The 27,561-nt window shown below is 43.6% G+C and overlaps 1 protein-coding gene across 5 annotated transcripts in view; it reads left to right on the top strand.

Annotated features, from left to right (window-relative positions):
- PHACTR1 (phosphatase and actin regulator 1) overlaps positions 1-27,561 on the top strand; it is a 303,507-nt gene that overhangs the window by 164,316 nt on the left and 111,630 nt on the right. For all 5 annotated transcript variants that reach the window (XM_040586602.1, XM_040586599.1, XM_040586600.1 and 2 more), the window contains exon 2: positions 9,637-9,801. In XM_040586602.1, the coding sequence (XP_040442536.1) occupies positions 9,637-9,801 (165 nt within the window). The remainder of the gene's footprint in view (positions 1-9,636; positions 9,802-27,561) is intronic.

The raw sequence follows: 27,561 nt of genomic DNA, 5'->3' as shown, positions 1-27,561 counted from the left end.
AATATAGAGTTTACAAGGGAATGGTTTGAACTTTCTAGCTCTTAAATGAGATACTTTGTTCCTATTCTGCCAGCCATTAAAGTAATTAAAAACTTCATTTTTTATCTTTATGATGATAGTGGTAAGATGGTTACTATTATGTTTAGAAAGTTTAATATTTGTAATGCCATTTCCTGAATAGGCTTGGTTTAATAAGAGGACATGCCCCTCAGATGTCTGAGTAGTCTAAAGGTATGCCTTCTAAAGCACACATTTTTAGTGAAATAAAATTATTGGATATTCGTAGTTATGAGAACTTCAAAAGATAAAGATCAGAAGTTGCTCAGTCCACCAAAAAATCCATAAGAAATTAGAAGTTTTTAAAATATTTTTTCTGGGCTTTCTCAAACTAAACAGTCAGCCTTTAGCACTCGTGGTTGGTTTTTAGACAAGTTGGTGAACTTCCCCGATTCCCAGTGAGGGGCTGGTACACAAGGTGCTTCTCACTGTGAGCAGCTGTGTCTGCCTCTGTCCACATGGCAATTCGGAACATTATCACCCCGTAGCAGAGGGAACAAACCCATGGATACTTTTCTTGGATTACTTTTGTATCTTGCAGCTGAGTAGAATTTGCAGTTTAGGTTGGTATAAAAGATAAATCCAACCATGGAAATGTAATTATTACTAGCTCCTTCAAGAAGACACTTAATTGCTAGCAAGTCAAAACAAAACATAGGAAAAAAATATTATGTGCTATTTTTTTCATTGGGATAAATTTAGGAGTTGAAGGTACGTGGGCTTCAGTTCTGTTTTATCTTGTTGAATGTGTTGAAGGCTTGCCTGGAGGAAGACAGCTTCTGTGTTGTCCGTAGCTTTGGTTTTCAGAAAGAACTTGAGCTTGTTGGATGAAACTTAACTCTAGACTTGATGAGTTTGTTCAGATTGCTTAACCCAGGTGTCTGCACGTATCCATCCAGGACCCCTGAGCCATGGTGCCTGGTCCTGTCCACATGTGTCAGGGTTTAACCCCAACCAGCAACTCAGCCCCACGCAGTGGAGTGGAGGAGAAAATCAAAAGAGTAAAAGTGAAAAAAACTCATGGGTTGAGATAAAGACAATTTAATAGGTAAAGCAAAAGCTGTGCACACGTGCAGGGCAAAGCAAGGAATTCAGTCACCACTGCCCACGGGCAGGCAGGTGCTCAGCCATCCCCAGGGAAGCAGAGATCCATCACGCATAACGGCTATTTGGGAAGGCAAATGCCATCACTCCGAACATCTCCCCATTCCTTCTTCTTCCCCAGCTTCATATGCTGAGCATGACCATGATGACATATGGTCTGGGGACATCCCTTTGCTCAGTTGGGGTCAGCTGTTCTGGCCTTGTCCCCTCCCAACACCTTGTGCCCCCCCAGCCCACCTGCTGGTGGGGTGAGGAGCAGAAAAGGCCTGGGCTCTGTAAGCCCTGCTCAGCAATAACAGAAACAGTTTTCAGCACAAATCCAAAATGTAGCCCCATACTAGCTAGCTACTATGAAGATAACTCCATCTCAGCCAAAACCAGCACAACGTGGAGGAGTTAGTGGTGTTGCCAGTTGGTGGGTTGGTGCCCACTTGCAAGGTGATGGTCACAAACACCATTGCAACTGTTTTGCCAGGTAGCATTTTGTCGCACGTAATGTTCGAGCCTTGAATTGCAATAGCCCTGTAGGTATGACTCATGCTTCAGCTTTCTCCTCTGAATTGTTTGGTGTTGTGGATTTAATCTCCTTGTGGGCTTTTCAAAATAACTTTTAAGGAGGTGAAAAGAGTTGTATTTTTCTAATGCTATGTGCTAGGGGACACAGCTAGTTGCGAGTAGGCAGGTCAGTTCCATCTTACCAACGGTTTGTTTTCAGTTTCAGAAACTGAATGTGTTGAACGTGGGTTTTTTCTGGCTCCCAACATGTTTGTGCTTAGAGGCTGCTCCCTTCCAGCTTGTGCACAATGGGCTGGGGCTTTCCAAGAGCCTGTTTCTGTAATGGTAATTTAGAAAGGCTCAGGTTTGCTCCAATGAGGTTTTAGTATTGGCATTGTGATGACAGAATGAGGAGGATGCCTTGGGAGACAGTGCCCTAGATGGGAAATTCTGCGTATAGCTGCCATTTACACCAGAACAGGAGGGTTTTATGGCATTTCTTCACAGGCTGAAACATGGATCCCTCTCTCTGGATGCCCAGCCAGCTCTGCTAACAGGGCTCCATCTACTCTCTCTTTCTGAGGCGAGGATCTAGGAGGCAGTGCCTCACCTCTGCCGGCTCCCTGCTCCTGCCTGGGATAAAATAGAATATCTCCTACCAAAAGTGAAAGACAGGGGCAGGGAGAGGCAGTATCTTTACTCCCTGGAAGAACTGCACAGGATCAGGCTCTCAACAAATCACAGCTATGACCAGCAGCTTCTTCCAATCCATGAGTGAAGCAGAAAGAGGTTGCGGGTTATTTAACTCAGAGTAAACCCCAGGAATTATCTTGGGAGAAGGGTGTTTGTGCTGACAGATGAGTGCCCTAACTGCCCACAGCTGTGCTTCACTCATGCTTTCTTTCAGATGCAGTAGGTCTTGAATTCTTTAAAATAACACACTTTTAGTGGGACGGATTGGGAGTGCTCTCCCATCCATCATAGTATGAAGTGCCGTAGCTTTCCCAAGGAAGATGTGAGATGTAGGCTTGAGCTTTCTCAAGAGGATGAAAGTGACCCTCTGATTCTCCTGTCTCCCAGAGGAGTGCTCTACCTGCTCTAACAAAAAAGTCCTTGCATCTCATCCTACTTCCTCGGCTTTCCTAAAAGCATAAACTGCATCTCCTCCCTGCTTGCTGTTTAGGAAGAGTAAAATTTCCCTTCCTTTCAAGCTAAAGTTTCTTACCAGAGCAATTCCTGGTGCTTGAAGAATTGTCTTCCTGTAGAGCCAAGAAAAGCAGGATATCTGATTTGCTTCTGCTGGCCCTGTTTTTTCTCTTGCTTGGCTTTTGGTGGTGCTCTAAGTGGCTGCTCTGGGTCCTGTTTTGGAGCTGCTGAGTCTCCACATATTGTGAGTGTGGTGTCCAGGACAGACCTGTGGCTTCTGCTCCAGTGTCCAGGCAGCTGCAGTACTGTTAATTGGATTTAGTCTCAAATCTGTATGCAATAAACCCTTAAGAGATGGAAAACCCAGTGAGTAATAAAAGGAGTAAGGGATACACAGAATAGCTGATATCGGTGAAATCTAACAATCCTTATTCTCTATAATTGCAGGGTAGCTATTGATGACATAACGTGATGAAGTGCTTTTGTTGCAAGTAAAGATCTTGTGTACTGTGTTATAATACAGAAAATACTTGGTGTTTGGAAAGATTGCATATCAATAAAGACATGTTTAGAGTGATGCATGCAGTGCAGCAGTTTGCAGAGGTTAAAAAAATGGCTTTCATATTGCATTCAGCATGAATTATTAATGTTTTACGTCAAAATGTGGGGAAGTGGAAAGCAGGGTCCTAAAGGGATTTGACTTCCAAAGCTATTCTTTGCACTTCTGTTCTGACAAGAGAAATAAGTAGACTGAGAAAGAGGGATCGTAGCAGAGAGCAGAGCCGTACCACAGTCTGATACCCTGCTGAAATGGGCAAGGGTGAAGTGTGAGAGATTCAGTTTACAGATACAGTGCAAAGTGCTGCACCCCTAGGTTGCAGGAATAATTGGCAGGGGGTTGGAAAATATGAGTGCTGCTTCGCATGCAAAGCAGGGCTACTGACAGCCTCTTCACGGCTCATAAACCCACTACGCCAACCCAGTCGGTGCCGTTGCAAATGCGTACATCCAGCGGGAGCTGTTGTCAACCGAAGAGATAATCATCCTCGTTTGGCAAGACTGCGTTTAGACTGCTGCATGCCATGCCTTGTCTTTCATTGGAAAACAGACCTTTGAGAAGTTGGGAAAAGTTTAAATGGGCAATTCAAATAGTAAAGGCAGGGCTGATGAAAATTAATTCCAGGTGCAAAGGGAAATTAAAGGGAAATAACTGAACAGATGATAATAGAAAAGCGGAAAATGAACCGTTTTCCTGAAAGAAAAACAAGGTGTTTTTTTAATTGAAAGTGTTCCCATGCAGGTAAAGAGAAGACATGAGTGCTCAGTTAGTAAGTCGTTCAGGTTTCCTGTCATTTCAAAAAGATGCATCTACATCTTGCATTGAAGCAAGTTCATAGAATAAGGTCTGTGCAGTCTGAAGTGAAGGATATTTGGGGCGCAGAGTTCAAAAGAAACCTTGCAACAGGAGTTTGTTGGAAACCAATCTGCAGAATAAAGACTGGTTAGACATGGATTGGGAATAAGGAGTATTACGTTGGGGTTTTTTTAATTTGTATAAAATTATTGTCATTAAATAAAATAGCACATTTAGTTAATTGCATCTTTAGGGCCAAGGTAATTTTCAGCTTGTTAGTACAGATTTGTGCAAATACACAGAAAGCAGGATGTAGCCATTGCTGTTTCTGAGGAAGGCTTAGATCTAACTTTGTGAAGTAAACTGCCCGTGTCTGATTATGAGTGTGGAGTGTTAAGAAATGGTCTGAGAGAAAACCCAGTGTGGTTACGGGTGAGGAAGGTCGTAGTAAAGATCATGGATGGGATGGGTGGGCTTCAGCCTTCAGCAGTGAAATTGCTGTGTACCTGGATGTGGTGGTTTTGTCTAGAGTGGAAGCTGGGTGTATTATATATCAGCAACATTAATAGATGCTGTGATTCCCAGATAGGCATGGGAATGACAAAACTGGTCGTCGTTCTCCAGGAAATCTTCCTAAGTTTTGTGGTCTTGGGGAGAGCCTTTGATCTGCCTGCTACGCTGCTGAAATCCAAAAAGCAGGTGACCCCTATGTCATCTCTTAGTGGACCTTTGGGAAATCAGCACCTAAGGCAGGATGTGTGGAGCTGATCAGCACAAACACGGCAGGTCCGAGATGGCCTGGCCCCTTTTTTCTTGGACTGGTACATCAACTGTTTTGAAGAACTGCTTTTCGAACAGCGCTTCCTCAGCTTGTCAATTTTGTTCAGGTCTGGTGTCCATGCAGTACATTACAGCCCACAAACTTCAAAGCGATTTCAACCAAAAATGCCCTCAAATGCAGGATTAGCTTCAAAATGGAAAAAAAAAAAAAAAAAAAACCAAACCAAAAAACAAAACATAAATGGGGGTGGGTTGCGAGAGAAGAAATTAACTTTTAGACCTTCTAGTGTTTGAAGTCTTTGTAGTATATTTCAATCATGTTTGTAAAATTTCTTTTACGTTACTTAGATGCAAAATAATTGTATTTGTGGTGCTTTTTCCTCATTAAAGCCACAAGTCTGGCTTAAGTGCTTCAGTTTATATGAACTTCAGATGTCTTAGGGACTACAGTAAAATCTTGAGAGCTCTCTCACAACCAAACAGCCCACGAAAAGCTCTCAGGTTTAGTTTCCCAGTTGTTATTCTGGGATGACAGCTCGGACAGAAGAAAGTGGGAGGGGAGTGCATCACTCTCTTGCCCTAAGTGCAGGTCCCAGCATCAATCTGTCTTGGCAAGATCTCTCAGGTCTTGGAAAAAAAGTCGGAGTAAGTTCTGAGAAGCACCGACTATCAGCAGCAACTGCGACCTTTAAACATCACATTTGCAGCACCGTCCTCAGGATGAGACCTCAGCAATGTCACTACAGGCACCAACACACGTGGCAGTTCCCTGTCCCAGTTCAGCAGACTGATCAAGCTGGGGACTGCTGGGATCGCTTGCCTCTTTAAAGGCCAAAAATAAATAATAATTTAAAAAAAAAAAAAGCGCAAGGCCTGGGTTGGTTTCCATTCGTGCAAGTACCACCTTTTTTGGGAACAGCAAGCATGCGAAAGCAGCCTACGGAGCCTGCTGTCAGCAGTGGGTGTCACAGCCCACAGCCAGTCGATAGTCATTAGGAGTCAAAAAGGCAGAGAAAGACGGCCAGCTCCAGCAAAAGATGCTGCAGCAAAGAAGAGCGCAGAAATCTGGCGTTTACTTCTCTCATTGTGATCTGCTTTTATTCTCGTTGTATTAAAACTGTCATGGCTTTATGCTAATGTGCTTCATTCCTAGCCAGTGATTATTATGCTTTGAATTAGCAGTGCTCTTGAGAGTATTTGTCATGAAAAAAAATGAGGTGGTCCTTCCGAGAAATAGAAGCGAGAGGGAAAAAGAGCTGTTACTTGCATTAGCTCGGAGCTGTGTGTGTTTGGAGAGGATGAAGGAGAAGGGCCACGTTCATGGCTGATGGAGAGCACAGCAGGACTCCTGGGGCACAGATGCAAGTGAGAGATGATACTGAAATTCAGGGAAGAGCAGTGAAAATACGGAAACAGTTTTGACACTGTGTTTGGCTTTAAATGATGAACCCGCCCTTTGGGTAAATTCCTTTTGACTCCAGTGTTGGTTTTGCCTGACTGTGAATCCATACTTGTTTACCCTGAATGGGAAAAGCTTCCCAGGGGCAGTGAGAGCACAGCTGGTGTGGGACAGAGGGGACGTATGTTATGAAAGGAAAGAATCTTTAAGGGATGTCAGTTCTCCAGGGAATGGCCTCAGCAGTACCAGCTGAGAGCGGTACCAGCTCTCAGAGAGTTGTTGCAACTCAGATTTAGTAACTGAGGCACCTGGGTAGCAGAAACGGTGGCTCAGTGATGGGGAAAAGGAGACAGGGTGAGCAGCAAGAGGAGTTTCATTACGTTTCAGCTGTGGGTTTGTGCAGCAGGAAGCCTAATCCAGCAGCTGTGGTGTGTCATTCCCAGTTTGCTCAATGGGCCGCTTCTACGCCTTGTATCCGCCGAGTAAGGCAGCAAAGGCAATACCAGCCCGTTACTTTTAGCACCATTTCTAAAAAATCACAGCAGTGGAACACAGTGTGATCTTATGTGCTTTAACTAGAGGCATCTTTAAAAAATAAAATAAAATACAGGAAGGGGAAAAGGCATGATCCTTTTGGATCTGCATCTAGAGGGAGGTGGTCTGTACCCTGTGCTGGTCTTCAAAGCCCAGCAGGTTCTGGTGAAATCAGAAAGTACAAGGAAATTTCTGATTTCCTCTTCTTTTTACCCTCCTGGTTTGTTCAGCATAACCAAGCAGTTTCCAGCCTGGATGCAGCATGTCCCAGCCCCTGTACAGGGCAGAGCCTTGTGATGGCTTCTCTGGGTAAGAAAGTATTTCTCGAGGCACTTGGGCACAAAGAGCTGGAACAGAATGAAAGGCTTTGGCCAGATTACCTTTTTTTTCCTTTGCTTTAAATGGAAAGATGATGTTCTCAGGAACGTCTGTCTTTCTGTTACCCCAAAGAATAAGTGTTTTTAACCATTTCCACTGAAACAGTTGGGCGCTCCATATCTTGCTGGCTACCTTTTTTCCCTCCAGACAGTTAGAGGGAACTGTGTCTGGCAGGGATATTTTACAGGAAAAAGGATTGGGATTGGGTTGCCAATGTTCAAAATGAACAAAAAAACCCCGCAATAACAAAATAACCAACCTTCTTGCAAGAAACCTGAAGGGCTCAAATAGTATTTCATTTTGGAGTTCTGATAATAAACCTCCTTTGTGTTAGAAGCGCGTTTCTGGCTGTTCCCATGAAAACTGACTTACATTTGGCACACTTACAGCCTTGGAAAAATTTCCATTGAGACACGTAAGAATTTGCCAGCCAAAATCTCTGGATATTCTGTCAGCGTGGAGCGGATGTGCTCATCCCTTCAGAGCAATGTTCTTGCTAAGGTTCCTGAGCCCATGCTGATGGCTGAGGTTAATACTTAATATACTAGAGGTGAAATAGAAACATGGGGCTGCTGTCTCCAGAGCAGGAGAGGTGGCGATCTGTGTCCTGTCGTTATGAATCCAGACGGCGTGTGTGCAAACCGCTCAAATCAGTTTTACTGGCAGCGTCGCATTACAACGCAAGTCTGGGAGACGGTACCCCTTAAAAAAAAAGAAAAAGACAAACCAAAACCAAACACCTACAACCTTAAAAAAAAAAGGAACACAACCCCTGCTCCTGTATGCTGACTGAGTTACGCAGATGCTTTTTTTTAGGGAGAGAGAGTGCATGCTTCAGCCCAGGGTTGGGAGAGCTTATTGCAGCCCTGGCAGCTGTAGCATGGAGAGACCCTTTGTCCTGGGCTACTGGTACCCTCCCCCTGTTGGTGTTTTCCTTCGTGGTCCTGGCTTTCCTCTGTCTCTAATCACAGGGATGTCATTTCTCAAAACTATCAGCATACATTTTCCCAGAAAATGTGAGGGGGGGACCTTGCAATGTAACTGTGCCAAGTGGCTGCCCCCAGAATTCTCTTGCCATCATTGGGGAGGAAGGGTAGTCTAAATTCTTCAGATTTTTTTGTAGGTATTGAGACTATCATGATGCATCATAGTGCAAAAGTTGCAGAAAACTGATTTTTTTCACAACAGAAGCTCAGTGAAAACCCATAGCCATCCCCCCCAAGGAACTCAGCCCTAAGTGTGGACTCTGTTAAAATTCCCAAAATCCCTGTGTTAAAAGCCAAGTATAAGAATTGGAGGGGAATGAGCCAGCAGAAAAACAGGACTAGACTTGAGCCCCTCACTGCAAGAGGGATGTTGAGGTGCTGGAGCATGTCCAGAGCCAGGCAGGGGGCTGGGGCACAAGGCTGGTGGGGGGATGCTGGGGAAGCTGGGGGTGTTGAGCCTGGAGATGAGGGGGCTCAAGGGGGGCCCTGATGGCTCCCTACAGCTGCCTGACGGGGGGATGTAGGCGGGGGGGGGGGGGGGGGGGGGGGGGATGCGTCTCCTCTCTGAAGTAACAAACAACAGGACAAGAGAAAACGGCCTCAAGTTGTGCCAGGGGAGGTTTAGATTGGATATTAGGAAAAATTCCTTCACCAAAAGGGCTGTCAAGCTCTGGAACAGGCTGATGGGGAGGTATTTAAAAGATGTGTACATGTGGCACTTAGGGACATGGTTTATGGGTGGACTTGGCAGTGCTGGGTTAATGGTTGGAGTCGATGATCTAAAAGGTCTTTTCCAGCCTAAACGATTCTATGAATCTATGCATTTTTAGCACCCTGTCACTAGAGAGTTCCTAATGCAGCCCCTTTTGTAACCCAGGCAGTTTTAATGGACACTGTAATGATACCAGAGGGTTATTATTTATCAGGGTTCTTGCTCTTGATAAATTCTAGTTCATGGAAATGTCTCTTTCCATTGGGCAGAAAAAAAAATAAAAAAGACTTGCAGTGTTTCTTTTAAGCAGTATTGCATCATTTTTTTGGAGCTTTCTGTTCTCCAGTCTCCATCGCAGTTCCCCAGGAAGGGCTGGCGGATGGGCTGCCACCTGTCTAGAGTGATGCAGAACAATTTGTTAAAGATTATAGCTTTGCTATTGTAATAATCCACATTCCTGTTGAATCTGATTGTTAATACTGGTCTTTACAGTAGATTATGGATTCCACAGAAAGGAAAGAAAATAGCATCAAAATAATGACTACAGTTTTCCCCCTTTTTTACTCTTTGCTGTAACCATGGAAAATTTTTACCATCTGTGTGGTTCTCTGGTAATTTATTAAAGCATTTATTTCACTTCTCCCCCCCCCTCTTTTTTTCTTTTTTTTTTTTTCTCCTTGTTGAACTACAGCTGAGGAAGTGGAAAGACTGGCTGCAATGCGTTCAGATTCTCTAGTACCTGGGACTCACACGCCTCCAATCAGAAGAAGAAGCAAATTTGCCACTCTTGGAAGGCTTTTTAAGCCATGGAAATGGAGAAAGAAGAAGAGTGAAAAATTTAAGCACACTTCAGCAGGTAAGAGTCACAGTTGGATTGGTATGTTAATCTGGAACTGTTTGCTCAACCAGGCTAAAAACTTGTAATGCAGCCCCAATTTATACATGTCTTTAAGGTTGTTGAAGCTTGGCTTGGAGAGGTTGCTGAGATTCAAAGAGATGTTTAGCTTTATTACCAGCTTTTTCTTATTAAAAAAAACCCCAGAACAACATGTTGGGTGCGCTACAATTAAAGCAGCAGCTCACTGAAGCTGTATATTCAGCTTCTGCAGCTAGAGCTGGAGGGTAACCCAGAAGAAATCTTGTTACAGTGATTTAGCAGATTATGGGTAAAGGAAACGGCAGTATGAAAGGACAGCATTCGTGGAGGATTTAGCCACATTCAAACCCCTGTAAGTGCTAACAGAGGAGCGAGAAAAACACATGACAAAGGAGTTGACATTGTGTTGAGTAACTTGCGTAACCATAAATTATTTGTTCCATTGGGCAGGAAAGATGTGTCACTCGTTTTCTGAGAAAAACAAATCTCTCCTTCTACCACACCCCTCCTTCTGCCATCGCTTTCTAACAGTTCTGGTTTAAGGCTCTTCTTAATTAAAAAATAAGTATGGAAAACTGCAAAAAAGTAGTTTTATATGTAAAGTGGTCTGAGCAAGGATCCCAGATCCAGGCACTGATGCACATGGTGCAAGTTTGTACCTGGCATGTTTGTTTTCAGGCTTTGTGATCTGTTTAGAAGGTTTCTTTTCTTTGTTCTTCCATGATGACTAATAATTACTACATGTGGTTTTGCAAGTCTTGAGCCTGGACTGTCTGTGAGGAAAGAATTGTCTTCTGATTTCTTATTGTTCTCACTAGAACTAGAAAGAAAGCAGTGAGGATCTTGCTCCTCAAAGTGCCAGAAGAGGCTTGAATAACAGCCCAGTTGCTCTGTGACCTGTTTATTGCACAGTGGAAGCTTTCAGGCAGGACTTGACTGTGCCTTCTGGCACCTAGAAGCCTGTACTCCTGAAAATGGTCCATAATTGCACAAGAAGTCTCATTTAGCTAAGTGTGAATTCTTGCGTGAGGTTAAATGCAGAAAAGGGGGTTTCAGGGTTCATACCTGAAGGTGCTTTTTACTGCGTGTTGTTTAAGCTGGTCTCTTAATTTGTCAGGCAAATGCTAATGAATTGAAATAGATGGCTGTATTACTCTGAGTGATGATCATATTTTTTGACTTGACGGCTGAGAAGCTATTGTCACCAAAAATGGCACGTTTCTGAAAAAAAAATAAATAAATAAAAAAAGGCTATGGCACTAACCATAGTGCAGTGTAGCAGGATTTCTATGAAAACCGTGTGGCTCTTAGACATGCATGGATGCTGTGGTGACAACTACTTTGAAGCTACTTCCAGCATGCTCGGTTAGTTGGTTACAACTAGGAGGATAACCATGGCAGTTTAGGAGGTACTATGAGTTGCCAGCCCACCTGGTCTGTATCTGTATGGTTTATCCAGTCTCTAGCAGGTCGGGCTGAGCTGCGTACTGGCTGTGGTTAGACTGATGAGTTTGAAGCTGGCTTAAATACACCTACATAGTCTGCTCAGGGGATTACAAGAAGTGTTACATTGATTTGCCTCATTTACCAAAACATTTGGAAAGTAGACAGTGTTTGAAACCAGAGTAAAGACATGTATTTCCCCTTCTCAGAGAAATAGGAAGCTTTACCAGACATGTCAGCACATCTCCTCCCCTAGTAAGAGGGACGTCAGTGTCTGAAAAACCAATTTAAAAGCTGGGTCTCCAGGTTGCAGGAATGTTTGCCGATTGCAGTACGGGGTTTGATCTCAGTTGAATCCAAAACCTTCTTTTTAAAAAAAAATCATTTCTAGTAAGCTAACAGTATCCTGCAGCTGCTGTACAAAATTGGTATTCCTGTCAGCTCCCCTGCTACTAACTGCAGCAAAATTGACAAGGATGTCATATTTGCTGAGCACCCTGCAGGAGGCGGGGGGGAGGGATTTACTTCTGGACTGTATGAGAGCTGAGGACCCAACCGATCATCATCCTCAACCCTGGGAACTGGGAATCCACCAGGATCCTACCAGGCTCCCCTTGGCAATTCAGCAACATTGGTTGAACCTAGGATGTGTAATAGAAAAGATTTTACACACAGAAAACTAGCATTTTTCTGCCAACATTTCCATGACCTCTCATCTAATACTTCTGATCTCACTGAGAAAATACATTTAATTTTTATAATAAATCAAAGGACAAGCTTGCGACATGGCATAATGAGAGCCAGCATGAAACTTTGTAATACAGGCTTATTTTCTTCTAGTGCACTGATAAATGTGACGCTTGGAAAAAAATTTTCCCATTAGTGTCCTACAGGCATGCACCCAAGGTTTCCCACCTGCATAGAACATCAGTAATTATCAAAAAATAAATACTAATACAAGTATTTTATTGAGCTCTTTTTTGCTGCAACAATAGATTCAATTATGTTTGAATGTCAAAAGTGGTAAGGGTCGAAACACATGACCTTATCTGTTGAAACTTCCTTTTAAATTAATGGGAGTTTTCTCTGGGAGAGGACTAGAAGAAAGCGTCAGTCAGGCTGATATTTAACATTGAAAGGTTGCCTTTTTCTTGAGATTGCCAAGGGCTAGCATTTTGTATCCGTATCTTTATCAGACTAAAAGCTCTGATTATTTTTTCAGAGATGAATGCTTTAAAATACAGTGCAGTGGGCAAAGTTTGGATACGAGGAAAAGTTATTTTCTGACACCTGATAATTGCATAAGATGAGATAGAGAATCCGTAATTTGATTGATGGAGGACCTTAATGTTATGCTTATTATATAGGGTTCCTTTCAGCACATCAATACTCACATCGTGATGTCTGAGCCTAACAAGTCCCCCATCCTCCATCTTCATTATTGCATTGTCACCAGCAAGCAGAACGTTGGGAGGATGCGTGTTTCATATACCCTGTGTGTTTATAGGGTACATTGGGTCTGTAGTGACTATGCAGAAAGGTCCAAAATCTGACATTGCCTTGGTGCTGACTTAGTCTTGAAGGTGAAAGTCGTGGGTTTTGATGCAGGTGTTTAACGCCTTTGCCTTGCAGCTGGTCTGTCTGTGAGCATCATCATTAGGTATTTTGTAGAGCAGCCAGAGCAGGTAGAAAAGATCATGCCATGGGGTGGTCTGTTGTTGCAGATGGTAAGCGCCAGGTGAGCCCACATCTGGGGTTTGATTCGAGTGACCTCATCTGCTGGAAGGTGGAATATTAAGGAGGTTGTCGAGGACGTGCGCCATGAGTGACAGATGGGCTCCATCTATGGACACACTCAATCTCAGAGCAAATGGGAAGGGAGATTATACTGTGTGAGCCAGAGCACTGCAGCAGGGCCAGAAGCAAGTTAATTCTCACACTAATCCTCCTCTTGGACAGAAGTGAAGCTCCCCCCAGCACAGAGTGGTTTTCAGCGTCAGGATTGCAATTCATTTTACCGCAGAAGGTCCTAATGAAAATTCTTTGATGGATGCTAAAACTCCCACAGTACAATACAAATGCTCCTGATAGTGAAGTTTTATATACAGGGAGTTAGACAAAGAAATTAAACTCAGCCAGGCTCATGCTATAGTCAGAAGTATGAAGTGTTCTTTTTGACTCCCCTAAAATTTCATCTTGCACAAAAAGTGTGGAAACCTTTATTACCGTGGAGGGCTGAGAGCTCCTCACAGCAATGAGCAGTATGATAAAACTGACAACTCTAGCTTTGGGAGCACAGGCAAACTTCAAAATAGCAAGATTATATCAGTTGATGGGACAGTTTCTTATAACTGATAAGGAGCAGTCTCGCTTGTGGCAGAAGAAGCCAGGAAAGAACTGTGAATTTTCTTTGCCCAAGCACGTGTCCTTGGCTGGATGCAACTGGGATGCCTCCAGGAGGCTGAACAAGGTTTTCAAAGCCACCCCAGGCTCTCTGGGAATCAGCAAAGCAGATAGCAGGAGGGAAAGCTGAGCGTCTCCTCAGCCAGACCTTTGTTATTGTTTTTGATACCTTGATCTTGTTCTGCTCACCTTGATGGGAGTTTGAAAACAGTTCCTGGGTGTGCTGCTGTTTTATTGCAGTGCTGTACACGTGCTGGGGAAATGTCCTTTCCTGGTGATGTTTTGAAGAGGGAAGTGCTTCTGAAATAAAGAAGCCAGAGGGAAGATAGGTTCTGGGCTTACTTGAAATATTATTCGAGTTTTCAATCGCTGTATTCATCAAGAGCCAACTGCTCACTACCTTTCAGGAAAAAAAAAAAAGCATTTTGGCTGCTTGCAGGAGTCTGAATAGGGAAAAATGTCTTGTTTTGCCATTTCACATTTCTGGTGGCCTTCATTTTATAGAACTGGTGTGTGCCTCTTCCCCCGTCCTTGCCCCCATGAGTTGCAGTGCTCGGGCAGAGGGGAGGGGGAAACATGTAATTTGTACTTGGAGGAAACTGGTTGGGATGAGAAGAGGAAAGCAGGAGATGGTGAGGAGAAGTTGAGGGGTGTGGAGAAAGCTCAGCTGTAAGGAGGAGAGGCAAGGGATTCAGTAATATGTGGGTGGGGGACATGGGCACCCTGTAGAGCGAGCAGAGAAGGTCCCATATCAGAAGGAAGTCCACAGCAGCCTGTGGCCAAGCAGGCAGTTTTCTGAGACAGTAATACTAAAGAGAGAAAAGGCAAACTGTCAGACTCAGCCTTTCCTCCTAGGTACTTTGAAACCTCCCTTCATTCACATCCCAGATCCCACTCCTAGAAATACTTACAACTTCTTCACTGGGCAGTGAGGATGGGTCAGCCCTCTGGGTGCCACAGCTTCTGGCCCCAAAACCTGTGGATGAGCCAGCGAGCCGTGCCCTCTTCTGTGGCCAAAGACAGCTGTGACAGGGACTCCCTAGCCTTGTGCTTGGGGTGCCCTCTTGAGAAGAGGGAAGACTCACTCCTGCTTCATTTAAAGCTTTGTTTGCTTAGTGTAAAAATGTAGAAGTTGGTGTTCAGGAACCCGTCTCAAGGTGTAGGACTGGGGAGCCTGCAGGGATGAAGACTGGGGCTGAACAAAGCAGACCAGGATAACAGAAGAGCCAAGAGATAAATTGCAGAGTCGGGCATCACCAGCTGGGTAGGGAAAGGCTGGGCTGAGGGACCAGGACTTTCAGAGCAGGTTTGTGGGTTGACCTGCTGCCTAGGACCCGTAAGACTCTTAACAGTTGTCTCTACAGATGATGGCAATCTTCTCTTGTTAGCAGTTATTAAACTGGAATAGATGAGGTCTGCACGCTGGGTAGGGAAGCCCAGTTGTGTAGACAGTGCCACGACAGGGAGCATCTGGGCTTGCATTTTAGGGAAGGTGTACATGTGTTTACTTTCACTCTCGTTCAGGCCATTTAAAGAAAATCAAGCGTACCAAACCAAAATCCACTCATGCAACCTTTAGCTGCCCCACTCCCAGAATCTGCGTTGAAACAGCCATTCAGTGTATGCTCAGATGCTATTCTTTTCCATGCTAAGCCTTGGTGCTTTGTTTTTTCTAACTGGAATTTTTAAAAATGTGCTCTATAAAACTTCATATGTCAATGTGTTTATATAAGTTAAGTCTCCCAGTCAGCAGAGGGATTTGTTTAAATTTGGCAACACTTAGAGGCAAGGACTTTCAACGTTTCTGATGAATAACAAGAAGAAAACAAAATGTGGCAAATCTGTGCAATTAGAGGAACTGCATAAACCCTATCCAGATCATTTTATTCCTACTGCCCATTATTTCTAACTGCAGTAGGTAAATATTTTGAACTTTGCTTTCCAGAGTATTCCATTCAGTAGAAATTCAGTAACACGTTGCCAGTGCTGCTCTTCAACCTTCCTACTCCCTTCTGGTTTGCCAGGGATGGCCTCTTGTGTTTTCTTATGTAAAACTCTCAGGCTGTTAAAGCAGTTGTGCCAAAAAAAAAATTATTTGGGCAAGACCTTTGCCTGGGGAGGCGAAGAAGCACAACCTGCAAACATTCCTGCCCTTGCCTCTGCTTCTGGGGAGGTGGTCTGGGATGGAAAGGTTGGGGGTGTTTTCTCCAAGTGCCTACCAGGTTATTGAAATCTGCCCACAAAGGTCCTGGGTTTAGCCTGTACTTTGAAAGCAGTGGCTTTGTTTGGGTCGTTGGCTAACGAGGATAACAACTGTGTTTCAAAGCACTTGATGATCCCGTTCTGTTCTCCAGATTTTTATTTAGTAACTACTGTGATCCCATGTTGAAGGTATTAGTATTTCAGTTAGAATTCCTCTTATACTTTGAGGCCAGACTATCTCTAGGTTTAGGAGTGGAGAACGGAGGTAATTACAGTTTTTCTTCCTTCACCCTGTTATTCTGACAACCTGGAAATGTGATTCTGGGTCGGCACTGAGCACGAGAGCAGGGTCTCCCCTTCAGCGTAGCTGGGTCTGAAGTTACCCTGAAGCCTGAAATACCCTAAAAATCCTGTTCTATCTGTGACGAAGCCTGTTACTAAGACTGGAAAACCCCCAACAGCCCTTTCAAAGTGGGAGAGTGAGCAGGCCATCTGGATGCTGGTCCCAACCAGGTAGTTTTGCTGTGCTGGAGCAGCTCACAGAGCACCAACACGTTGCCAAAAATCGCTGATCTTTTCCAAGATTTGGGGAGAAGAGAAAGAAACAGCTCTGATGTAAAACTTAGTCCGGGCTTCCAAAAAGGAGCTCCCATTTTGTTAAAACCCAACACTGCAGCCACTTTTCAGAGTTAATAAGTGCTTCTTCATTAACTGTTTCATGGGTTTTTTTGAGGGAAGTACAAATTCTCGTGCTCTGAAGAGAAGTGCCACTTTGCAGGGTCTTGGGCTCTTCACAAATGCACGTTGACTGAAGCAAATATTTTTATCTGAAGGAAATTCCAGAAAATAAGCATATTTTCTAGATGAATGTTAGAACAGTTTTTATTTGAATTTACACTTCTCTTACAAATTTCAACTGGATATTAACAAGTATAGCTAAAAATTTGAATTTGAAATATAAAGTGATGTGGCAGACAGGAAAACGTTTGTATTTTAGGTCGGCTGAAACAGTACACTGCTTGAGCTCAAGGACTGAATAAAAAATTATAATGCATTTTCAGTTTTATTTTTCACATTGATCCAAAATTACACACTTGATGTATTCTTTATTTTGAAAGTAAAAAAAATATATATTTTAGGTCTAAATGCAGATTGCCCATGGCTTCTCTTCTCTCTCTTGCACTAGCGTTTTCTTAGTGTCTTTTGAGAATCTGGCCAGAAGTTGAACCAGATTTCATGCAAAACTTCAGGCAACTTGTCGAAAATTTGACCTTTTGCCTTTCCACAGAGGGAGAAAAACTAGCCTGTGTATCTGCTTACTGCTGTGGAACCAAAGATCCAGAGAGGTTTTTTTAAAGCCAGTGGTCATTTTCAGCCACACAATTAGATAAACAGCCCCAAGCTTATGGTGGGAGAAGGCACTTCATAGCAAGGGAAAGCAGAGGGTGATGTTGGCTTCTTTATTGCTGGAATTATAAATTATCAGTGGGTTTAGATGTGTCATTTTAAGCAGATTCAAAGAATTCAAATGTGTTTGGAAGTTGCAAATCTGATTTGTACACTGAAGGCAGTTAAAGCGTTTGTATATTTTCATACTTGAATTGCCAAATGGAAGCTCCTGGTTCAAAGATGGGGGATTTAATCCCTCCCCCAGGAGCGTGTGTTCCACTGTAGAGCAGCATTGGTATCTCCTCCTGAGTTCTGCTGCAGAACATTTCTAAGGTTTAAGAAGTGGACTTTGCTTAGCTGGACTGAAAAATGCGTTTTGGGAGCGTTCTAGCCCCATGCCAGCTCTAATGGAACATGTCAGCTGAGGCCCTTAAATATGTCCCCTCTAACTGGAAAGGGATGTTTAATGAGCCTGTTTGGGTTTTATGCTAATGACATTTCCAGCTGCCGTGAAGATTATAGAGGCTGCCCAGACTGTAATGCTGCAACATAATTCAGTAACAATGCATTCATGTTAAAATAATATAATAATACAATTAATCCATTAGAGAATTTACAGCCAGTTTTGAGGATTGAAAAATAGATGCTGTTAATAGCAGGAGCTTCTGTATGGTAAATGGATTAGAGAATGACATTGGAGATGTTTTAAGAAGTGTTTTACCAATGAATTGGCAATAATGGAGTATCTGGTTGTGGGGAGAGAGAACGGGTGTGTTTGGAAGAAGCTCATTTTTGTGTAAAAAAATTGTTGTATAGCCTCAGCTGGTGTTGCCATGACTCATGAGCGTACACTCTTCATCAGACTGGGCCCTGACATTATTTTAGAAGGCTTTCATTTACCAACAGCATGCGTTGAAGCTGCGTTTTATTTTTAGATTGCATTTGAAGCATGGAAATTAATTACTACTTCTCAGTCTGTTGGCTTTTGTTCTTCAGGTTTTCACTGCCCTTTTTAAAGATGGGGGAGGAAACAGCAACATTTCACAGCGACACGGAGCCATGAGGCATCTGGTCTGTGATGAGAACAAGGACTTGAGTGATAGTGGGCAGCTGTAGTGCCAGGTTATCCCAGTGACCCAAAAAAAAGCTGCAGGTCCTTTCTGGCAGCATGCTGGCTGGTTGCAGGATCCTGCTTTTAAGCAACTCATGCCCTGGGTCATTTTTGTTATTCCATAAAAGCAACAGCCATTGAATGTCGCCATGCAAAGTTGTCACCCGTCATCTGTGCTGTGCGGGGCATACCTGGAGACTCGGCAGAGCCCATTGGTGGCACCGCAGAGGTGCCCAGGCTGGCGACATCTGTCCAGAGACTCCGCCGGTTCCCCTACTCTTTGGTCAGAGGTGAGCGTGGTCCCCTGGCTCCCAGAACGACAGAGGAAAACCTTCCCTGTCATTCCAAGGCTACTGCCGGGTAGTTTCCGAAAGGGAAATTTGTTAGATGTTTTCACTGGGAAGCGCTGTTGAGGAAGATTTGTTCCTAGAATACCGCTTTGCTCTTGCTGGGTGTTTCCCAGGGTGGGGAGATGAAGCAGTGATCCCCCAGGCCAGCGTGGCGATGCCCCCAGTGAGCCCTGCTGATCCACTGACCCAGTTGACACCTGACCCATGGTGTGATGGGGAAATGGGTTGGGATGGTGATGTGAACGTGCAGCCCAGTGACTCCAATCACATGGCATTTTCTAATTGTAGTAGCTGCCCTTTATCTCTGTGCCTGTCAGCTGCATTAGAAAGGCACATACAGCTAGATGTATAGGGTATTGGCAGCGGGGATGGGAATCCCAGGTCCATGGGGACTTGAGACAGGGATGGCAGTCACCCAGACAAAACCATTAGCTTCATGAGCTCTTTCCACAGCTGCTGGGGCTAATATGTTGAGGAATAATAAATAGTTGCTAGAAAGAGAAACTGAATTGCCGTGTGTACAGAGGTTTAATAGGAAAAATCAGATTACGAATTGGGAATCAAAGTTAGCTTGATGAAGAACAGTTTCTTAGAAATCTTGGACTAAACCTACTTTATGCTACAGCTTGTTTATACATTGTAACTTGAATTATTTAAACCATAAATATGAAACAGATTAGTTATATCACCATAAACCCTTGGGTGGATGTTTATTCAGTTCATAAAATCCTTTTTATTGTAATTCATTAAGGCGAATTCATTTCTGAATTAAAATGGCCACGCAAGTGTTTAATGTGGCATTGGTGATCCTTCTTGAATTATTTAACTCAGATTGCTTTTCCTGAGCGCCCACGTAAGCAGCCACAGGAGCTGGTGTGCAGGAAAGGGTCGGAAGAGATGGGATGGAGAGGCTCAGGTCAGTGGGAGCTACACCTGGTTACTCGGACTGGTTCAAGGGACTGACTGTGCATAAGAAGCCAGAGGTGGTGATTAGAGCATTTAATGAAGAGAGAAAGCTGTTGTGCTCTCTTCCAAATTTGCTGCTAACCCATCCCAGTCTTGTTGCAAACAGCGCCTGCACATTATTACATTCCTGGTGTTGACTGGTGGTTTCAGCAGGTCTCCTCCTTTTTATTTGGTCAGTCTGTCCATGTGTGTAGGGTTTCTTCAGAACTGCAGCTCACTAAGTCAAGTCAGAGAGAATCTTGGATCCCAGTAACACAAAGGATGATTAAAAACCCTACGTGACTATAGAAAAATGTCTTGGAAACTAAAAGCATGGGGGGGGGGAGGGGAATTCAAGTTCTTGTTACAAATTAAACTCACTCTTTTGAAGAAACTTACAGATTTTCCGAATATTTATAATTTGCATTATTGATACCAATTAATTTTTTAGAGGAATGTTCCAGTTCCATCACATGATGTCTCTGTAAAGAATATTGGAGTAGTTTTAAAAAAAACTTATTTTAGTTTCCATTTATTTGTATAGGCCAAAGATGTAATACTGTCTGTTGTTAACTACGTCTGAGTTGTTCATTATCTACAGGATGTCCCACACTTTTAGACAAGAGCAGTGGTAGAATAGATCCGTGATGCTGAACGTCACTCGCTATTCCTTTTGTTCTTGGTGGAGTACCAGGTATACATTTCTGGGCTGAAAAACGGGGTATCTTGGTCTCGTACTTTGCAGCTGGATGTGTGCATCTAGATTTTTGAAGGAACAGACCTTAGTTCCTCTTTGAAGGGTTTTAATTTGATGATTAACACTCTCGGTCCTTTATATCTTCAGAGCTCTATATGCATCTCTCCAAGTTAATCAGCCCATCACAAACAATTCTGTTTATCAAAACAGGCTCCTTCTGCTGTGGTGAATCATACTTTTTCATCTTAACCAAAGCATCATTTGCCTGTTTTGAAAGAGAAGCTACTAGGTGAGTTATGTTTGCAACTAGCTACTGCTGGAGTCTGAAAGCACCAGTCCCTCACCTCCCTGTTTTACAGGGAGCTCATGGTCTCCACACGCACTTCATTAATTCCTTAGTTAAAAGTAGCACAGGGCTGACAGCTGAATGTGCATAGATAAGCAGAACTCTGAGGAAGGTCCAAAAAGTGCCCAGATACGCTTCTGCCTGAAGGCGCTGACACACATTTGTGCTGAAAATGGTTGACGATGGGTTTGATTTTCATCCTGCTGGAGCTGATGAATTCTGCCCCTGCCTTTGCTGGGCACAGGGTGCCTGGCAGGTGACTGCTGAATACAAAAAGCCTTTGCTTATAAGTGCAGGCCACCAAGGCTTCTGCCAGCCGCACAATCTCCCTTCTGAGGTGCTTTGTTCCAACAGAAGATGATGGGACTCGGTGGGTGCTCAGCTCTTTGCAGTAGTAAGCAATGTCTGCAGGCTAAAATGTTTCCAGGATCTGCACATGTCCTGAAAATGCACTTTTGCAGCCTTTTATATTTAAGTTTTGCCTCAAGAACACTTGGAAGCCCGTGAATTTTCTATCACCATCATCAAGAATCAATACTGCATTTACACTTCTGTGCTGGCACTTACATTTTCAAAATGGTACATGTACCTCTAATAGCCAATGTGCTTTATGGACCTGATCGAAAGCCCCATAAAAATTATCATTGGATTTTCTCTGGTTTTCCCGGGCATAGGATCAAGCCTGTATTAAGTAGTCATAGTGGCATTCCTCCCCATTCTGTACCTAATGAGAAAATATGCTATAGGTAAATTGAACATCAGTTAAAAAAAGATGTAATTGGCCAGGAGTTAAATATTCAGATGGCATTTGGACTAAAGTTCAGATATGCCTGAGTGGTGGTGTTTTTTCTTACCAGCTAGTGGCTTCTTGTACATCATCTCCTGTGGACCATTTTAGTTTATAGTTGTGGGGAGAAACAAATAACTCAATAATTCCATGACCGACAGAACTTATGAAACCCAGTTTTGTAGGGGTTGCTCCTTCTTGGATCTTTTTGAGCCTAGGAATGGCAGTTTGGACCAATATTCTCTAACCATCCTCCCAATTTCTCTGAACTTTAGAAACATAACAAATTTATGGTCTTTTGTCCTGTCACCAAAGTTGGCTGAAGTCAGAAACAGGTAGTGAAGTTGTCAACTAGGGCAGAGAAAGACAAGAAAGCTGCTGCTGCTGCTGCTGCTAGAAGTGCGCAGGAGGGGATGGGAGAAAACAGGCATCGGCTGGCTGGTACAGGAAAGGACATCTCGGCTGTTCTGCTTTTAGGCTGGGTGATGAGTTGGGAGGAGTGGCAATGCACCTGGCATCCTTTTACAACCTCAGCCTTGACTCCAAAATGTGTGGAACACCTCTCATCAAATGTAATTCTGTAAGGAAGGCAAGGATCAGAACAGGGAACTACTGAGAAATTATAGAAATGATCTGGGATTTTATGATCAATGGAGAATCCTTGTGTGTCCTCACTCTTCTGTTTGCTTTGAAAAGAGGAAGGTAAAAAGGAGAAGGTATTAGTGACATGGCATTATTTGGAGGACAGGAATTAGACGTAAGTAAAACTTAACAGAGATTATATTTGCCTGTAACTAATTGTATCATAGCTGCAGGACAGCTGAGAATGCAGGAAGCTTTTCCTCCCTTTTTAAAAATGCAAAACCTTCCGTAGCTGCACTCCAAAGAGAACCCCATGCTACGGTGGGTGTAGCAGAGGGCAGCAAGTCAAAACAAGGAGGGAAAACAAAAGGCAGAGGTTCTGGAGGGGCAGTGGCCAACCCGATTGCATTATCAGGGTCCTGTTGAGCGTTCCAGTGCTCCTTGCAGCGTGACAGAGCTCTGCTCCACTCCTTTGCCCCACTTGGGTTGTAAATGAGTTGGGACATAGTTTCCTGAGGCGCTTGGTGTTAGCCAGGGCATGAATGGCTCTCTGCAGGCGTTTGCGGGATTTGGGTCAGACCCCTGAGAGAGAACAACTTATTCAGTTTTTCTGATTTTTTTTCAGTTGATTTTGGGATTTGTACAGAGGCTGCGCAGCAGCATCTGGAGCTCTTTGTGTGATGCCCCTTGCTTACTGATAAGCAAAAGTGCGTTTCCTCAGTCTTCTCAGTAGCTTTCTTGAGGGGTCAGGCTTTAGCCATATTCATCCAGGTTACTTTAGAACAACATCTTAGAAAATAGTTGGTTTTCTAGTTCTGTGATTTATTTCCAAGAAATTACAGCCTGTCCTACTAGTTAGGAAGAGCACAAAAGCAGACAAGATCTAAGATTCTGAATTCTGCAAACAGATGACTTTTTGCAGTATTTCATCCTAGTAGGTCACAAACATCCATAATTACCCTTTGGATCGTTTCTCATTCAGCCCTTGAATTAATAGTATTGGAAATACTATGGGTGCCCAAATTAGCTTGGAATGAACAACGCCAAAGGCAAGTGGTATCTTAATTGCAGAATAAATAACTGGTCTACTTATTTTTCATGGGGCAGGTGAATGCCCACCATAACCCCTGTCAGCTCTAAATCCTCTACTGCTGCCGAACTGTTGTGTTCTCTGATAACAATCCAATAATTGAAGGACTCTATAAATCCTTTCTGGCTTTTATTTACTTACTAACTAGAGGATAATTATAATGTTTTATCTCTGTAGTCTCATTCAGCTTTTGCTACAGCTGCTTTTTTCCTTTGGGTGGGAGTAAGTCAGGTATGAAGAGCTTTTAGACCGCTACCATCACCAGGAGTGGATGTAATGGGATGGCCTCGGTCCATTCTAGAAGGGGAGCTCAGCGTTATGGGGGAAGGTTTCCTTCCACTATAATGGGATAAATCACTGCACTATGCACTGGCCTTTGCCAGGATCTGGTCCACGTTGCATCTATCTCTTTGCTGAGACAGGGTGGGGTCGGAGCCCCTGCTACGTGTGCTTACAGTATTACTTGGTGTACGTATGCACCAATATACAGTCTTGGTAATTCACAGACCCTGTTCAGGGAAAAAGTGAAGATTATTACAGAAAACTCATGTATATTCGTTTATGAATTAAAAGAATGAAATCAGCGACAGCTACTCTTCTTAATTAGCAATGCATCTAAATGACCCTACAGTCTGTCGGGCACCCATTGCTGATCTCCATAGCGTGGGACTCTTACCATGTTGGCAGCGCTGATGCAGGAGCTCTTCTAGCACACGTACTCATCCTTTGTAGTAATCAAGTCCATACACTACCTTTTATTTAGACGCGATGTTTACGCCCCAGAAAGCTTGTAGTTTGGAATGGCTACCTCTAAATATTGATGTTGACTTTTTGCATCTGAATCTGCAAAAGCATCGTGCTGAAATGAGAGACCAGTGAGGCTGTGGTATTTCTGGCATTAATGTGCAGACAACGTTCCTGCAGGCTAAAACGCACCGCAAGCAGCTGACAAAACCAATCAAAATCCCCCCATTTGTTAGTCTAGCAGATTAGTCCATTTTCTGATTTCACTGCAAGGGTTGTGAGACTGGCTTAACTCGACTGCCCTCGTTTGAGTGACTGCCCTTCGCTCAAGCCAAGGCTCAGCTGTGTCATTCATAGTGCCACACCTCGTGAACGCAGGCAGCTGAGGCCTGAATTGGTGCCACTGAATTAACAAATTTAATGCTGATTCGCATTTTGGTCAGGACATGTAGTTAGCATTCTTGCATCTGTTGATGCATCTGTTGATGCAAGAGGGAGTTAGCTGAGGTCCTCTTGCAGTAGGTCATGAGCCAGCCCCCCCACCGCTACCTCCCATCAGCTGGGAACCACTGACAGCATCACGTGGGCTCTCCCATCTGAACCTGAGTTCCCAGAGGACCGGAGCCCCTGCTGCCAGCGAGGAGGTAGCAATTTTACAATTTCTTCCTTGTCTTCTGGCACTGGTTCATTTGCTGCATTGAGCTGGCTCCGAGCTCTTCAGGATAGACATCTTCCTCCTGGGGTCCTGATCATCAAAATGACCACAGAGGAAAAGAAGTTGTATTTGACCAAGATCTTACCTGGAATTACGTATCCTGAGGGAGAGAGTGGCTTTTGTGTGTGGTATCTGTTGTCTTGGTAACATGGTTTCATCCAGGAAATACCGTGTGTTTTTGAGCAGCCTTGATACCCCACGCTGCGATATGAGTTATATTGGTCTGTTTTCTTTCCTTGCATTCCTAGAAGGGGAGACCGTAAAAGTGAACATTGCGAATACACAGGATAGAAAAGCCACAGGGGAAGAGATCTGAGACGCTCCCCTTCTGTGCTAATTGAAAATATGCCAAATCATAGTTCACTGCACAGATAAACGGGAGGAACAGAAGACGGGCTTTGAGGATTGCACTATCTAATAAAACCCAGCAGTATCTGTAGAAGAGCAGAGCTCTCTCTTAGCCAGTGTTAGAGCAAACATGGTACTGGTATGCATATTATGAATAAATTAGTGTGCAGCTTTGGTCTGAAACTCCCTGTAGATTTAAGATGAACAAAGCGATAGCTATTCCAAGCACATGTGGCAAGGTATGGGCTAAGTGAAGTACTTCTGCTGCTGGTCCGATGATGCCTCTTGTGCTGCAGAGAAGCTGGATAAAAGGAGGGCTCATGTTCAGGAGCCCTAGATCCGTATTATAGTTGATTTGTAGCAAGTAGGGTAGAGTCTTCCTATTCATGTAACACCTGCTAGTTCTGTAAAGCCTTTATGTATATGTGCTTATGTCCTACTTTTTTCCCTCAAATCTATACATGTGGTTGAGTGCTGTCCCTTGCTACATTGGCTCCTTGCAGCAGGCGATGTAGGGCACTTTTTTGGCTGCTAAACACGGTGGTAAAATCTCATTATGTTCAGTGACAACAGGCCTGATGCTATGTAAAAATGTGGTGGAGGCAGGAGACTTTCTGCTGCATATCTAGGGCACTCCAGCTAGTGAGAAGACCATTTTAAGCAATGTTCTCAAGGAAGGAAGAACACAAAAGATGCATGCCATTTATTAGAGGAGGTAACTGTGGAACAAAATTGTGTTGTTGAATAACAAAGGGGAAATTGTTTACAAAGTGCTGATTTCTGGGTCATCATTTGCTTAATTTTTCCTCTTTCACTTTGCTTGAATAATGAAAATGCATGGGTCCCATTAGTCTGCAGAAGTTCGTTAGTCATTTTCATTTGTTAGTTGCTCATGTGAGTGTTTCCCAAAGTCTTTTGAAGTGGGACTACCTCTGTGTAGGAAGGGAGTCTCAAGAGCCACCTCTCATCCTGTTCCTGACTCTGTGGCATCCCCATGGTAATCGAACCAACTGCTTATGTGGAAAAGTAATATGAGGAAACCACTGAGGCAATTTTAGCTGTCTCTTAATGAAATGTAACAGCTGGAAATCAGGAAGAGCATGAGCATCATGGGACCAATCAGCCCTCTGTGGAGAAGCAGCGAGTGCTGTGTAAACCACAATCAGTACGTCTCTGACGAGAGCAGCGCTGTACTGAGTGGGTAGCTAATATTGTGGTGGAATGCTTAAATCCAAACACCACTTTAATTAAATTTCAGTAAGTATTAGGCTAGGAAATATAAATTAAGCAGTTGACAAGATTTTAAAAAATTGGAACCAGTCCTGAGCTGACGTGAGCACACTGACCCGTGTCGTTTTGCCATCTGCCTGAGATCATTTTCATACTTTAGTTATCCTCTTCAGCCAGTGGTCTGCTGTATTTTACTAACACCCGGGCTATTTTCCATTCTTCCAATACTGTCTGCATTGAGATTGCTCAAAACATACCCTTGGAGGATTTTCTTTCATTTTTCCATACTCCATATCATGGGAAAACCCTTAAGTCAGATAGCAGCTTCCTCAACACAGTGCAGGTCGAGTCTCCACTTCTTCCTGCCAGAGATGCCCCAGGCAGCTCTCGACAGTATCGTGTTCGCTGCAGGAACCAACAGCAGAAGATGATTTTACCCATGGCAGGAACACGGCGTGCACAATAGACACGGGGTGGTTCATCGCTTACCTTTCAGCCCTTTCACATCAGGTAAAATGCCTACAGAAGTCCTGGATTTGCCCAGAGGATAACTCCCACAGTGAAGAAACGGTAAGAGACAACCAGCACAGCCTCGTCCAAGCTGTACTTGCAAGCACTTGCCCTTGGGTGTCTCGGGAAGGCAGCTAGGGCCAGGCCCGTGGCTCACAGCATTTTCTCAGCTTGTCTCCTGTCCTGCAGCCCAGTGGGCAGGCTAGGAGTGGATAAACAAAGCACAGGTTGCCTTGAAGTCATGCAAGCCACAGAGCAGTGCTAGGCTAAGATTTCACTTCATTTTATTTTGCAGTCAGCTTTATGAGAGCTATGTGTGATCTTTCCCTTTTTTTTTTAATAGTTAGCACCAATACCATCTGGATAACGCAAAGCAGCAAATAACGATCAACTTTTGCTTACATAAGATCAAGTTGTACTTTGATTTACACCTTTACTCCAAATATCTCCAGTCAGTTTTGCTTGCAGTTATGTCTAGGTATTTCCTGTTAAGTTCATCAGGTTGGGTAATGCTGGCATTGTAAATAAAGTGAAAATGTTGCCCCAAACCAGTGTTCTTCCAGTCCAATTTAGTCTGTTCAGTTACATGTCTTTTAATTGTCAAGCTAACTCCTAAACTGAAGTGAACCTGTGCTCAGTGGTTGAAGATAAGAAGCACTGTTCGCACGCACTCATTCATACTTTCCTCTTTCTAGTTTTAAAAACCTAGCCAAAATCCATATCCTGAAGATTTGTAGCACATAAACTATACTTTAGCAACACATGCTAGGTGTGGATTGATGTGACCAATTACTGTATGAGGTTAAGTGTATTGAGAAACATGTAATCACTCAATTAAGGGAGTGAA

Source organism: Falco naumanni, chromosome 3 (genome assembly GCF_017639655.2).
Source record: "Falco naumanni isolate bFalNau1 chromosome 3, bFalNau1.pat, whole genome shotgun sequence".
Taxonomy (NCBI): domain Eukaryota; kingdom Metazoa; phylum Chordata; class Aves; order Falconiformes; family Falconidae; genus Falco; species Falco naumanni.
This window is presented reverse-complemented; position numbering and strand designations above follow the sequence as displayed.